Source organism: Silurus meridionalis, chromosome 6 (genome assembly GCF_014805685.1).
Source record: "Silurus meridionalis isolate SWU-2019-XX chromosome 6, ASM1480568v1, whole genome shotgun sequence".
Classification (NCBI taxonomy): Eukaryota; Metazoa; Chordata; class Actinopteri; order Siluriformes; family Siluridae; genus Silurus; species Silurus meridionalis.
In genome coordinates this window covers 19,849,465-19,865,333 of record NC_060889.1, presented here as the reverse complement: position 1 = coordinate 19,865,333, position 15,869 = coordinate 19,849,465, and the positions used below count along the sequence as shown (strand labels likewise).

The following is a 15,869-nucleotide window of genomic DNA, read 5'->3' as shown; positions in this document are numbered from 1 at the left end:
GTGATTACAGTCATGGAGACATATTTATACTTGCTCATTCAGTAATGATTCTTTTCTTGTGCACTTGTTTTCTGAACCTGAAATAAATAGGTGGATTTGCGTATGTTTAGATGAACCTTCTGATGTATTTGTGTGTGTGTGTGTGTGTGTGTGTAGGCTGTTAGTGCTCACAGTGAGAAGATTGCAGCAGAAGAGATAAAGTGCAAGGCGATGGCCGATAACGCTCAGAGAGATCTCGATGAAGCCCTACCTGCTCTAGAGGAGGCCATGAAGGTCGGCTCAGTTTTATTCTGCTAAACACAAACTGAACATCTCCTTACAAATCTCAGCTTCTGATGCTCTTTGCTGTCAAGAACCTGGGAAACATTTTGCATGATTCGCATTTCTACACAAATGGATCATCAAATGTTATTAGATCAATGATGAAATGATTAAACGATGAGTTTGGGCTTAAGAAACAGCACGTTGGATTGTAGCACAGCTTTAATTACAGAAATGGGAGCAGTAGTCCTACTAAAAACATGGATACATTTAAATGAACACTCATCACTTAATTTAATAGAAGCACCTCTACCTTTGCTAATGATGCCTTTGTCCAGTCAGCCAATCATGTGGCAGTAGTGCAGTGCATAAAATCATACAGATATCAGTCAAGAGTTTCATTTAATAGTGAAATTTAGGATTTCACTGGCATATTTCATGGTGTTAAATAGGATGGTCTTTCTGTTTGGAAAAAGTCAGTCGGGGTGGCGGGACACTATCCTGTTTTGGTGAGTCTGTGCACAATGTAGCCTTAGATTCAGGTTCTTGGCTCAGAGAACTGGAACATGACATGGTCTCCTGCTATTTTATCTTATCCACCCTGGAGAATCTGAGATGCTTTAATGCACACAATGGTATATAATGAATAGACATTCGGTGCCACCCAGATGAGGATAGGGAACCCATCCTCATCTGGGTGGCACCGGGTGCCCTCTCTCGCTAATTAGAGATAAACTGATAAGGAACAAACTTATAGGCGCTAAGCTTTACACACATTACATTCCAACTTCATAACCTCTTTATAGCTGTAAAGCTGCTTTGGGACAATGTCCATTATTAAAAGCACTATGCATATCAAACTGAATTGAAGTGAACTGAATTATAGAGTGTTTTTTTTAGTTACAATAGAGTTCTGTGAGCTCAAAACAGTCAATTTTCCTCTCACTTCTATTATCAACAAGTTGTTTTTGTGTGGATGTTTTTTCTTTTTTTTTCTTCTTTTTTTTACTTTTCTCTGAAATGGTAAAACAGGAGTTCAGCCGGTTCTAAAATACCGATACACATATCTGGTATAGCAACCATGCCATGGTGAAAGTCACTGAGATTAAATGAACTGAAGCTTTTAGCCTGTTTCTGCTTGAATGCTGACTGGTTAATTACATAAATGAACAGGGTACTTGTGTGTTATTCAATTTTTTGGAAGTATTGCATGGCAGTTTGTAGATATGGATGAAATTAGTGTGTAGTTATTGCAGTTACTGCCAGCAGCCTAACTTATTTATACGCTGCCTGTGTAGATCCTACATCCTATATATTTTCTCCTCTGCTGTGCAGGCCTTGGAGTCCCTGAACAAAAAGGATATGACTGAGATCAAGTCTTACGGTCGACCCCCAGCATTGGTAGAGACCGTGATGCAGGCAGTCATGATTTTGATGGGATGTGAACCCACGTGGGCTGAGGCTAAGAGACAGCTTGGTAAGAGGCAGAGAAAAAGAGTATATTTACTGGATGATGATTGGATTTTGGAAAACCAGGAAACAAAGCGATCAGTAGAAGATTTAAATATTACTTAATGAAACTCATTATAATAGAAAGGTAAAAAAAAATTTAAGTAAGAGAGCTGAACAATATATATATATTATACAGAATAATAAGCAATGGAATGAAAGTACATTTCAATTATTTTAAGATAACCTCTGTATTGTCATTCTCCACTATCTGTGTGTGTGATAGGTGAAGCCAATTTCATTAAACAACTAGTGCACTTTGACAAGGATAACATATCAGACCGCGTGCTGAAGAAGATCGGCCAGTACTGCACACAGCCTGACTTCCAACCTGATATTATTGGCAGAGTCTCTCTGGCAGCCAAATCTCTCTGCATGTGGGTCAGAGCCATGGAGGTAAGACCCACTACTCACACACACACACACACACACACACACACACACACACACACACACACACACACACACACACACACACACACACATACTGACAAATAGTTCATTACACACCAAATATGTATAGTTTGTATACCTTAATGTCGACTCTCCTTTATATTTAAATTATTTTTTCTTTGCATACCCATGTGTCCATGCTGTGTGCATATGTTCATGTGTTTTTCTCAGGTATATGGCCGCGTCTACCGGGTGGTGGAGCCGAAGCGCGAAAGGCTGCATGGAGCCATGACTCAGTTGGCAGAGAAACAGACTTCACTGGCTGAGGCCCAGACCAAACTCCGAGAGGTCAGTGCAGTTGTAGTTTCACTATGGGATCTAGCAGCCAAATCGCTTTCAAATTTGCATGTGAACTTTTAGTGGCTTAGCATTCACCTGTACGCTTGTGAGGAGCCCACAAAGAACGACAGCATTACTTTATATCATAGATTTCTCATAATGCTTCTCTATTTTAATTAGAATGTTTTGTAAAACGTAAAACGGATTTTATTTCAGCTATAGGGTAGTGCATGTTTAGCAATACTGTGTGTGTTTTTAATGTCGTGATATAGGTCTTAAATGTAATTTTTAGTGGTCTTAAAAATGTCTTAAGTGTGACTTTGTGAAACCTGCAGAAACCCTGTAATAAGATTCGATAAACTTTCAGTGTTGCTGCATATAAATAGTAAATGGTGCACAATATGTAGGCCTTCGGTGTACAGCCAATCGGATGGCAGTTTTCTGAAACACACTCATTGTTGAGACATTTTTGAGAAAAGTAGTTTAAGTTGGCTTTATTTAGCATAAAAAAAGTTATTAAGTAGATATACTCAGTTATATATGTAACCAAGCTTAACATATAGATATATAGCTGTATATATACTGTATATAAACAAGCTTAGCAATACGATTCTACAAACTTTCAGTGTAGCTGCATATAAGTAGATATAAGTGGTCAGTAAATGGTGCACAATATGTAGGCCTGCAGAGTGAACAGCCAATCAGATTGCAGTTTTCTAAAACACACACATGCAGGCAGAATTCTAGGAAACATTTGAATAGGCAGCTAATGTGAACATGGGATTGTAAATGTTTGAATATGTTTTAAATACATATAAAATAGAGTACAAGCGAAATGCGTTCCACTCTATTCAATTTTATAGTGGAAAATACTAATAATGCATGAAAGAGAAAGCAATAGAGATTAATTAAGAGGGATTTACGAGTTTGTACAGCAGTTTATACGTGTACATGTGTGTGTGTGTGTGTGTGTGTGTGTGTGTGTGTGTGTGTGTGTGTGTGTGTAGGTGGAGAGAAACTGGACCAGTTACAGAAACACTATGGTGAGAAGCTGAGTCAAAAGGAAGAGTTGAGGAAAAAGTCAGAAGACATGGAGCTCAAATTGGATCGAGCTGGCAAACTGGTTTCTGGGCTGGCTGGAGAGAGAGTACGCTGGGAAAAGACTGTAGAGGTATATATATATATATATATATATATATATATATATATATATATATATATATATATATATATACACACACACACACACACACTAAAATTACAGTTAAAACCCATTTTGCATAAACACAGGACCTGGAGAAGGACATGAGTTATCTAGTAGGAGACTGTCTACTGGCTGCTGCATTTCTTTCATACATGGGTCCGTTCCTGTCCAACTACAGAGAAGAGCTACTTACAAACATCTGGACAAAAAAGGTTACTCTTATTCCCCAGATACAACTTTAAAATATGACATTTGCACCATTATTACAGTACTTTTCATGTTATCCTATTGCTTATTCTTCTATCATTTCACTAACGTTTAGTTCAAGGAGTTGGAAGTTCCCTGTTCTCCAGGCTTCAGTTTTGCCGATTTCCTCTCCAAAGCCACATCCGTGCGTGACTGGAACATCCAGGGTCTTCCCTCCGATGCGTTCTCCACTGAGAACGGAGTAATCGTCACCCGCAGCAACCGGTCAGCCCTCACAAGACCAATCTCCCAACGCTATTTTGACAGACAGACCGTCTCTGGTGTTAATTAGAATAACGGCAGTATCTCATGAATAACGATGACTAATGAATAGTGATAGCAGTGGTAATTAGCTAAAGATAATAGTAAGCTCCGCGATGTGGACGTCCATTTATAGACCAGTGCTAATTTCCTTTCACAGAAACAGAAGGTCACCAGACAGGGCATATTTTTTCTTTTTTTTTTTTTTTTTTTTTGGGGAGATTACGGATTATTATGAATTATTTGGGGATAATGTCACAGGCATTCACGGTAATGGCTCACGTCTGTCTGTCTTTCATTTGCTATGTCTTTCCCCAGATGGCCATTAATGGTGGACCCTCAAGGACAAGCTCTGAAGTGGATTAAGAACATGGAGTCTAAAAGAGTGAATAATCACACCCACAACCGCACAATGCCCAAACCTTTTCTGCGCCAATTTTGTACACTCAGCCTGGTATAAAGATCAAATTATATAGAGCTCGGTGAGAAAAGGTAAGGGTTTGTATAGAAACTGAATGGGAGACAAGAAAATGGAAGGTATTAGATAAGATTATAGCTCCCTCCATGTTGCAACAGCATAAACCACATTCTGCAACGAGATTATCGACAGGACATCACGTCAGTCAGCCTACCTATTGTAGTCTGAGTCGTGACACTGTGTACAACCCACAGACTCCAGTGGCTTTTTTCTCTTAATTAGTGTAGAACAAATGAACATCACAAAACCCTATACTGAAAGCTGCATCGTATCTGTCACTCATTCTTCTCACCTGCTTTCGGGTTTGCTTTCCTTCACACTTTCTACACATGCAGTTCTATTAATATGCTGCCTCTCTTCCTTTTGTGTTTTGGAGGCTACAGTTGTTCATGTCTTTGAGGTGAGATGGAGCCTCTTTTCTCTTTGTGCTCAGATGTTATTTTATTTATTTTTTTTTCAAAAGAAAGCACAACATGGAAAATGTTGATGGAGTATTTAGAGAGCAAAAATGACACACAGAAGCATCTCTGTCTCATCACACACACACACACACACACACACACACACACACACACACACACACACACACACACACAGGCAAAGACCTGCATTATACACATTTACACACCTATGCTTGCATCTTTGTTCTGGCCATCTGGACATTGTGCTTATTTTTTTCGGTCTCTTGTCTCTCAGCTTAGACTCATTTGTTGTACAGGTCTCTGCTCTTCTCTTGCCCCCTTTTTCTCCCTGCCCCTCTGCTTTTCTGCCTCTTTCTCTCTCTCCCGGTCTCTCTCTCCTCTTTTCGTGCTGTTTCTCTGACCTTTTCCTCCTCTCTGCAGGTCCTTTCATGCTTTCATGTCTTGCTGGGGTGGCCAGTGCCATTCACACACTACAGCTAAACGCTGACATTTAGGAACAATCACGAAATGTCTTACACTGACAGTCCTGAAGCTTTTCTTTCTTTTCCCTTCTTACTATCTCTCTCTCTCTCTCTCTCTCTCTCTCTCTCTCTCTCTTTTTGCACTCCCTCACACACATTTTCTTTACTATCTATTCTGCTTTTGCCTGTCATTTTTTTTGTCTGTGCTTTTATCGTTTATTTTTCTCTCGCCCTCTACCTTTTGACTAATTTTTTTTTTTTTATCCATTGTTTGACTTGTCTTTTGAATTCTCTCTCAGGGGTTAAAGCTGATAGACCTGCAGATGCATGATTTCTTGCGTGTTTTGGAGAACGCAGTGCAGTTTGGCTCCCCAGTTCTTCTGCAGAATGTAAAGGAGGATCTAGATCCTTCACTGGCACCCATACTTAACAAATCCCTCACCCGTGTTGGTCAGTCTCTCTCTTACATACACACACACACACACACACACACACACACACACACACACACACACATACACACACACACACACACTCGTATGCACAATATATTGCATTATGTAAACTGTAGCAACAGAAAGAACGAAGGATATTAGAGTCAAGGCTAAAGCAGGATGAAAAGTATCTTGTAATTAGTCAATTGATTTTAAAGAATGAAGTGAAAAATTACACAAATAGATGAAAAAAAAAAAACATTAAAGGAATCTTGTTTTTGATACAACATGTGCTTAAATTTTGTTCCAGTGTAATATTGAGAATTGTGTCTGGCACTATAAATGTTTTTTTTTTACTCACTTAAAAAAATGTGTTTCTGGTTTCGATTAAAACAAAGCAAACCTTACAGAGCTGAAATAAAGAGTTAGAATTAGCTATTCGAAAGGAAAACTGCACCTACAGGACAGTAATATAGTAATATACAATACTATGATAGTATACAATACTATGATAGTATACAACACTATGGTACAGTACAATACTATGTTACAATACAATACTATAGTAATATGTAATACTATGATAGTATACAACACTGGTACAATAAAATACAATACTATGGTAATATGTAATACTATGGTACAGTACAACACTATAGTACAATACAATACTATGGTAATATGTAATACTATGATAGTATACAACACTATGGTACAATATGAAACTATGGTACAATACAATACTATGGTAATATGTAATTCTGTGGTAGTATACAATAGTATGGTACAATTCAATACAATACTATGGTACAATACTATCGTAATATGTAATACTATGGTATTATACAATAGTATGGTACAATACAATATTATGGTAGCTCACATGGGAGCAATATGTGGAATTGGTAGCTTACTGGTTAAGGTATTAAACTTTGGATCAGAAGGTCGCAAGTTAAAATCCCAGCATCACTGAGTTCCCACTCTTGTATGGATGCACAGTTGTATGAATGAGACAAATGTAAGTCACTCTGGATAAGGGTGTATGCCAGATGTAATATAGTTATCGAACTTCCAGTGCTGATGTGAGAAACATCAACTGATTAACTAGCAGTAATCATTATTCAGTATTCAACTAGAATGTGAGTGTCTGTGAGTTCTGTGAGTGTCTGCCAGCTGCACGCTCGCTCTACATGGAATTACAGTATGTAGCTACTCGTGGTGTGTGTAGTTGAGTGTATTTCTGTGTGTACGCAGGTGGGAGGCTCTTGATGAAACTGGGAGATAAAGAGGTCGAGTACAACCCAGAGTTCCGTTTCTACATCACCACCAAATTGTCCAATCCACATTATACCCCCGAGATTTCCACCAAAACTACCATTGTTAACTTTGCTGTGAAGGAACAGGTGTGTGTGTGTGTGTGTGTGTGTGTTGGTTTGACTTGTGCATCTTTAAAAATGTATGTACTATTTTGAAGTCAATTTTTCTTTTGTTACTCCCTGAAAGACATATCTGACCACCATAGAATTAATTAATAATTGTTCATTTTTGTGCTGAAAGTAATGGAAGTAATAGCAACAGATGTGTGTGTGTCTTTGAATTTGTGTTATATGTGCGTGTGTGTGTGTGTGTGTGTGTGTGTGTGTGTGTGTAGGGTCTGGAGGCTCAGCTGTTGGGTATAGTGGTGCGTAAGGAGCGTCCTGAGCTAGAGGAACAGAAAGACTCTTTGGTTATTAACATTGCCTCAGGCAAGAGGAAACTACAGGAACTAGAGGATGAGATTCTTCGGTGGGCTACACTTACACACACTCACACACACACACACACACACACACACACACACACACACACACACACACACACACACACACATGTATACACACACACATACACAAAACACCTCTATTAAAACAAATCCAAATGTTTCATAGCACAACATTAACACCTTTTATTTAAATGACATTTTTGTGAAGAAGCAAAATTAACACCTTTGCTAAATCCATTAGTCAGCTTTATCCTTCAGCAGCATCATGAGTATATATGTGTGTGTGTGTGTGTGTGTGTGTGTGTGTGTGTGTGTGTGTGTGTGTGTGTGTGTGTAGCTTGTTGAATGAAGCAACTGGCTCTCTGCTGGATGATGTGCAGCTGGTGAACACACTGCAAACCTCCAAAGTCACAGCCACAGAGGTGTCAGAACAACTGCAGACCAGCGAACAGACTGAGATCAAAATCGATACTGCCAGAGAGGTGAGAGAGAGAGAGAAAGAGTGAGAGATTTGAGAATAGAAAGACAATGAGAGAGAATGAAGAAGCATAACGGTTTGTCACATTGGATTCATTGTTGACAGTTTAGGGATAAAGATAGAAAGCCTTTAAACACGAGGCTTTGCTTAGCGTTCATGTCAAATGAAGACCTCCGAGCACTGTGTTTAAATTGCAGGTGTATCGCCCCTGTGCTCAGCGTGCCTCCATCTTGTTCTTTGTGCTGAATGATATGGGCCGTATAGACCCCATGTACCAGTTTTCTCTGGATGCCTACATCAGCCTGTTCAGCCTGAGCATCGAAAAGAGCCTTCGCAGCCACAACCTGGAGGAGAGGATTGCCAAACTCAATGACTACCACACCTATGCAGTTTACAGGTCACACATCATTACAGCACATATTAATCCTGTATACCCTATAGCGATTAACACACCTCCGTAGTCTTCTGTAAATAGGATATGAACATACTATTCTAGGAAAACAATTTATGTACAGTAATTAATTACTTTCAAGGCAGATTTTGCCCTAAGCACTTGGTGGTTACTGTAACATCCTCATAATTTGCATGTAAATGCATATAAAAGAGTGAAGGGTATTCATTTAAAACCTTCTCCCAAGCCTCTGACTGTGAACATGGTGTTTGTGTGAGGGTTGTCACTAGTTCATGTTTGCAGGTACACTTGTCGGGGCCTGTTTGAGTGTCACAAGCTCTTGTTCAGCTTCCACATGTGTGCAAAGATTCTGGAAGTGGCTGGCAAGCTCAACATGGACGAGTACAGTTTCTTCCTCAGAGGAGGGCTGGTGAGCAGCAAACTTGCTTTGGAATTAAACCTGTAAAAAATGCAATATTTATGTGAGAAAAAAAGTATTCAATTAGCATTCCATTATAACAGCTGTAAACAATATCCTGGCAATGAAAGATATAATACATGTTTATCCTGTATGAAAAAAAAAATGGTATACTCTAAAAAATACAGGTCAACTATAAAGAATCACAGATCTTGCATGTAGAGCTCATTGGGGTTTTTTTGTGTTTTTTTTTAGAAATGAAGTATAAACATTTTCTTCTTCTTGTTTTGATCAATCCAGTCATTTATATCACCTTCAGCCCTTCAAACAAACCTTAATACCATTTTTATTATTAATATTTTTACTCTTGAATGTTGTATTTTCTAGATGTTGTGGGCGAAGTGAACTGATTAGGATGCCACCGCTAATGTTATGGAAGCTATAGGATTTAATATATCTACCTGCACAATCTGCAATATAGCAGTCTTATAGCATGATATAACATGAAAAATTTTAACTCGTTCAAAAGATACCATTAATAATACCATTTAAGCCAATTAATGCAGCATTTTGCTTTAGCTAGGTCATACGTTTTTACCTCATAACTTTAGCTTTCTAGTATTTGCTGGTACACATTCTCAAAACATAATGCTGCCACCACCGTGTTTTAATCTAGTTAGGTTGAGCGATGTTAAGTTTGTGCCGAAGGTTTCGGTGAATAAACTGAAACAAGCACTAAAAATCACTGAATAAACTGCAGCCAAATTATAATGCAATTTTTATGTTTATATTGTGAAATAAAGGCTCAATTCCCTTTAGCCTTCATTACAAGGAAGATTTGTTAAGTGTGTGTGCTTCTGGAGCATGTAGTTAGCTCAGAGGTAATTTAGATGTGTCTGATCTAGAGTGTTAAGTGTGTGGATATTTATTAATTGATTTAGTTTCAACAATAACAATCAATGTTTTATAAAAAAAAATTCATTTAGAGAAGTGTTATAATGAAACCTTGTGTAAACAATTAAACACCCTGTGAATTCATGCGGTCTTTTATTTTTGTCTAACGGGTGTTGATTAATTTTCAGAAAAGATCTCTCTCAAAAAGTTTTGGCAGCCAAATGGCAAAATTATGTCAGTTTTTGGCTTTGTATGGGTAACATTATTTCTCGTTACATACAAACTTTGACTACATAATCTACTTTGAAGTGTTGCTTTATTATTTTTGTTTTAGATTTTGAAATGTCTGTAGTAGATCTCTTGTGTGTCCTTTCTATATTGTGGATGTGTGTGGCTGTTACAGGTTCTGGATAAGGAAAGTCAGATGGATAACCCATGCTCAAGTTGGCTCCCTGACTCTAATTGGGACAACATTACTGAGCTGGACAAGCTAACTAATTTCCATGGGCTTATGACCTCGTTTGAGCAGTACCCACGGGATTGGAACTTATGGTACACCAGCTCAGAGCCAGAAAACACACGTCTACCTGGTAATGAATGTCCGTGTGTGTGAGACAGCACTTTAACCATGACTGTATTATCTCAGTCATTTTGAATTTTTACAAAATTCGTTTTGTTTGTATTTTCGACTCGTTTTTTTGTCTTGGAAAATTGTTACCAGATGAATATGTATTTGCTCCTTTGCCTTTTCCTCCCTCTCAGTCTCTCTCTGTCCATATGCATTAATGTCAAACTCTACTGACACTGCTAGTCTGTCATTTCTTTTGATTATTGCTCACATCTAATTACATTACTGAGAGTGCCGCTCAGTAGTAATACAATCTATGGGAGAACATTGAGCTCCGTGAGAATTCTATGTTTGTTTAACTCGTTTATGTAATTAGGAATTGTAATTTCATTTAAAAAAGGCAAGCTCTCAAGAGGTCTTCATATTAAAAAAGATTTATAAGAAAGATAATATTTGCCTGTCACTTATCGCTTGTTTAATTAATTTCCTACTTCATCACTCTTATCCTTTTCCACCCTTCTTTTCTCTCCACTTTATTTTCTCTACCCCCATTCCCCCCCTCCCCACTCTTTGACACTCGGCAATGTCAATTTGCAAACCACTGCTTTCATTTCTCCTTGCCTTCTTCTGTCTATCCCCTCTCTTTCTGTGTCCTTATCGCTCATTCTCTTTAGGGGAGTGGGAGAACGGGTGTAATGAGTTGCAGAGGATGTTGATAGTGCGGTCCCTAAGACAGGACCGCGTCTCATTCTGCGTGACTTCCTTCATCATCAACAACCTGGGCTCTCGCTTTGTAGAACCGCCAGTGCTGGACATGAAGGCAGTGAGTCATGAATACACATACACAGAGAGAGGGAGTATAGGGTGCAGACATACCAATATATTTTCAACGTTACGTCAGTCATTAACACCACAGCACACAAAACACCTGCTTATGCACACATTAAACATCGTCTTTCATCAAACACAGGTTGGGTTTTTCTGCACTTTCACAGTGGCTGTAAAGGTACCAGTGGTGTATATTCATTTCGGTTGTGGCCTGTTATAATTACAAATGAGTGTTCCTGCTGTAGAGATAAAACAGAAAGAAAGAAAGCATTCCTGTTCATTAGCGTCAGTCTAATTAAATGTGTTTAGACTATGTAAAGGAAGCTAAGGTTGACTAAAAATGACTCAACCAGTCATGACACACTACCTGAAATGATTTACAGGGTAGTTGTTAAATTAGTTCAATTGCATTTCACTATGTACACATAAGTGTAATGTGACTTGCAGCAAGTTTCAAGTTTTATTTGTCATATGTAAAGATGTCAGTGAGGGTTTGTACAATAAAATTCTTAAGAGAGGGTCCAGGCAAACTACAGCAGTATTAAATATTAAACATTATACAAAATGGAAAGAAGGAAAAAAAGGAGAGAAAAGTAATTTTATATATATATCTGGTGTGCAAATATGTATGAAATTTAAAACAGAGTCAGTTGTGGTTTGCACAGTTCGTTGATGATTTTGGTAACCTGAGGGTAAAAACTATTCTTCAGCCTGTTGGTTCAGGAATTAATACTCCAGTAGCACCTGCATGATGGCAGTTTGATGAACAGGCTGTGGGCAGGGTGACTGGGATCAGCTGTGATTTTTTTAGACTTTCTCAGACACCGTGTGTGGTAAATGACCTGTAAGGCTGGTAAGCATGAAAACAGGCACCAACGTGTCCTACTTGTAAGTAGTCAGCTGCCCTTTTTAGAGCACTTTTCTACCAAGGAAAGAAAAATTGTAATTGCAATAAAATCAGTGTAAAACCATTTTGCAACAGGAAAGTAAATGTGTTCTTGCTCATTGGCGTTTGTGTTTAAGGTGGTCGAGGATTCCACAACTAAGACGCCACTGATCTTTGTGCTGTCCCCCGGTGTGGATCCCACTGCTGCCCTGGTGCAGCTGGCAGAGGCATCAGGCATGAGCCAACACTTCCATGCCCTCTCTCTGGGACAGGGACAGGCTCCAATCGCCACCCGCATGATTAAAGAGGGAGTTAAGAATGGTGATTCTTCACATGCTGTTTCATCTTCTCCTTTCTTTTTTTCACTTGCCAGTCCTGTTTCTTTCTCTCTCTCTCTCTCTCTCTCTCTCTCTCTCTCTCTCTCTCTCTCTCTCTCTCTCTCTCTTTTTTTTTTGCTGACCTAGCAAATTAGGCATGCTGGTAGCTTAAGGGTGTTTAGTCCAAGTAAATGGACCAGAAAACAGAGTTGTGTAACTTTAGAAAAAGAAAAAAAAACGATGTCTTCACTTTCAATTAAGGCCAATTCACACACACCCCCCTCATAAAAAAGCATTTTGAATTGCCCATCTCACACCCAATTCACATACCAGTTCCACGTCCATTAGAACATTTTAGAAATGCAACCAAAACCCATCGATTTTATATGGTTTTCACATTAATACAAAAATTCAGACAAATCACACACATTCATATTTTATGCGACAAATAATATTGCACAGTGCTGACATTGATGTCATAATCCCAAGACTGTTATCATAGTGCAGCATTTAGCTGTACTGTTTGTACAACAGTGATGCTTATTAGACCTTAGTAAACTCCAATCAACACAAATATTGTTTATTTATTGTCTCACCGTCTCATGTCATGTGTACATGATGGCACAGTCAACCCAAATTCTACTGTCAGCAACCATCCAGTAACATTGTTCTGCTTTAATGTTCAATCAGTGACGATGAGTAAACCAGTGATACTGAATCACGGATCAGTTTTCAGGGTGTGTGTTGGTGTCCATGGTCTGTGGATGGGGGGTTTCATATAGTGTGGTGAGGTGGGGGGATCCGTGGTATGTTGTCACTTGCAATAACTTGCACATTATCACTATTATATCATATTTATCATCATTATTAATTTAATTACATATATAACGGAAATGTTAACTTATTGATGCATAGAAAAACTGACTAAAACAAGCGCGGGAACTTAGCATTAGTGATGGGACAATTATTTCATTTTGAACGACTCTTTAATGTGACTCAAAAGAATGAGTAGTCTTAAAGAGTGATACGTTCATTTTCTATTAGACGTGCATGAGCAAAACATTGAAAATATCCATAGGTTATGTACAGGAAACGTGTCTTTTGTCACGTGACTCCTATAGATGCTACACAATGCACTAGATCAGGGTTGGTTTTTTTGGTAGGAGTCTTGACATTATTGTTAAAATAATTATTGGAGTCACGTGACAAAAGAGCTAAAGACATGGAGCAGAAGATATGAGAGGTGAAGCTATTTATTCTGTTTATCTAAATTAGCTACATTGTCATATTTTTTATTATTGGAACTCAAAGTTTGTGTATTGAAAATGTAACATTAGATTTTATTTCAAATTCGTTCATTTTGATGAACACGATTCAAAGAACCAAGTCACAAAAATGATCCGATCTTCCCATCACTACTTTGCATAGGCGGAAGTTGTCTTTCCCAATCCGGTACTGGTCTGTAGCCCTGGTGGTTGACGACCCCTGAATTAAATAGAAGGTTGCTTACACTGCACAGACTTTGTTTATATTGCATTTGGCCAACTGTTTTACACTGAATAGTTTGAATCATATTTTAGTCAGAATGAGTTTTGGTCTAGACTTTGTGAAAGGTTTACAAAAATAAAGTCGCAGGGTTTTTTTTGCTTAAATTTCAACAAAATATTCTTTGCTCGCTTCCAAAACAAGTTTTTATTCCATCTCAAATGTAATGCCTTAATAAGGCTGGAACGCCGACTGTTATTGCACATGCAGCTGCTTACTAAAACATTTCTCCTTTTATGATGTGCTTTGATACAGTCTTAGATGGTATTTTTCTCTAGTTTGTTAGAATGAGTCTATCTAGCAGTGTGCAGGTGAATCTTTCCACCATAGAAAACTATTTTTGGTCAGTTTTACGTTCTTTGTGTGTGGTAGGACAATGGGTATTCCTGGCTAATTGCCACCTGTCTCTATCATGGATGCCTCAGCTGGATAAGCTGGTGGAGCAGCTACAAGTCGAAGATCCTCACCCAGACTTCCGACTGTGGCTCAGCTCCTCCCCTCACCCAGACTTCCCCATCGCAATACTTCAGGCCGGCATCAAAATGACTACCGAACCTCCCAAGGTATACAATGCACACGCACGAAATAAAAACACGCATACCTTTTGTATTTCGCTATATAGTGGCATGGACATGTGCATACACAAATATATACAAACATACACACATATATTGGAGCATTCCACTTACTCCACACACACACACTGCAACAACAAATCTACTAGTGAAGTGCTTTATGGGATCCAAATACCCAAGAGTACTGGGAAGAACTAATGAAAGGCTTCCAGCACACTGTATATTTAATAGGAATTCACATCCTGTATACATTGTAAAATATTTTTACACAGCACATGCAAACAAATATATAATGTCTGCGCTCCTGATACTTTTCTTAGTCTATGGAATCACTGACTAAAAAATGATTAACCTGAAGAGACCCAAAGCACTGAAGATCGCTGAATAGATACCTAACTAGAAAATCTATATAATGGAAATGATAGCTTTCCATGTCAACATGAAATAGATTTGCATTGGCACGGTCACAATCAAGAGTGTGCTGAAGTGATATTTGCTGAAGGAAGTAATATAAAAGGTATGCCGAGAACAAAGGAATTCATATATTTTTTTTTTACATTAATGTAAAATGTTATGTTTGGGTTATTTTTGTGGGGACCAGTGAGAGAATATTGGCATTTGAATGGCATTAGAAACAAAAACAGGGGAAAGTGTTGCCTCGGTGATCTGAATTTTACCACTTCACGCAATGAACTGCCTTATTGAAATATTGAATTTGTGGGTTTTTTGGTCACGTCTTTGGTCGTTTAAAGAAAAAAAACTCCTTTGTGCACATATTGATCAGAATTCAGGAGGACTGTTCTTAAAAGGCACATTGATTCCTGCAATGCCAAGGGTGGCACACACACACACACACACACACACACACACACACACACACATGAACTGTAGATAAACCTGCACAATACCCAACACTGCCATGTTTTTCTGTTGCAGGGAGTGAAATCGAATATGAAACGGCTATACCAGCTGGTGACAGAGTCTCAGTTTTCACGCAGCACGCAGCCCAGCATCTACCGCAAGTTGCTCTTTGCCCTCTGTTTCTTGCACAGCGTCCTGCTGGAGCGCAGGAAGTTTCTCCAGCTTGGCTGGAACATCGTCTACAGCTTCAATGACTCTGACTTTGAGGTAGAGACACAGGTTGAGTAGATTGTAGTTATTCGAATTCGGACAGAAAAGTGTTAACTGGGCCTTGTGTA

At 38.6% G+C, this 15,869-nt stretch overlaps 1 protein-coding gene across 1 annotated transcript in view; it reads left to right on the top strand.

Annotated features, from left to right (window-relative positions):
• The window catches only part of dnah2 (dynein, axonemal, heavy chain 2), a 161,853-nt gene that overhangs the window by 131,603 nt on the left and 14,381 nt on the right, over positions 1 to 15,869 (top strand). The window contains 19 exon segments of the mRNA XM_046851713.1: positions 157 to 273; positions 1,597 to 1,738; positions 1,997 to 2,166; positions 2,395 to 2,520; positions 3,518 to 3,673; positions 3,793 to 3,918; positions 4,029 to 4,177; positions 4,532 to 4,598; positions 5,874 to 6,024; positions 7,263 to 7,411; positions 7,660 to 7,793; positions 8,108 to 8,252; positions 8,446 to 8,645; positions 8,943 to 9,069; positions 10,355 to 10,541; positions 11,194 to 11,342; positions 12,371 to 12,554; positions 14,468 to 14,658; positions 15,607 to 15,798. Coding sequence (XP_046707669.1) covers positions 157 to 273; positions 1,597 to 1,738; positions 1,997 to 2,166; positions 2,395 to 2,520; positions 3,518 to 3,673; positions 3,793 to 3,918; positions 4,029 to 4,177; positions 4,532 to 4,598; positions 5,874 to 6,024; positions 7,263 to 7,411; positions 7,660 to 7,793; positions 8,108 to 8,252; positions 8,446 to 8,645; positions 8,943 to 9,069; positions 10,355 to 10,541; positions 11,194 to 11,342; positions 12,371 to 12,554; positions 14,468 to 14,658; positions 15,607 to 15,798 — 2,862 coding nt within the window.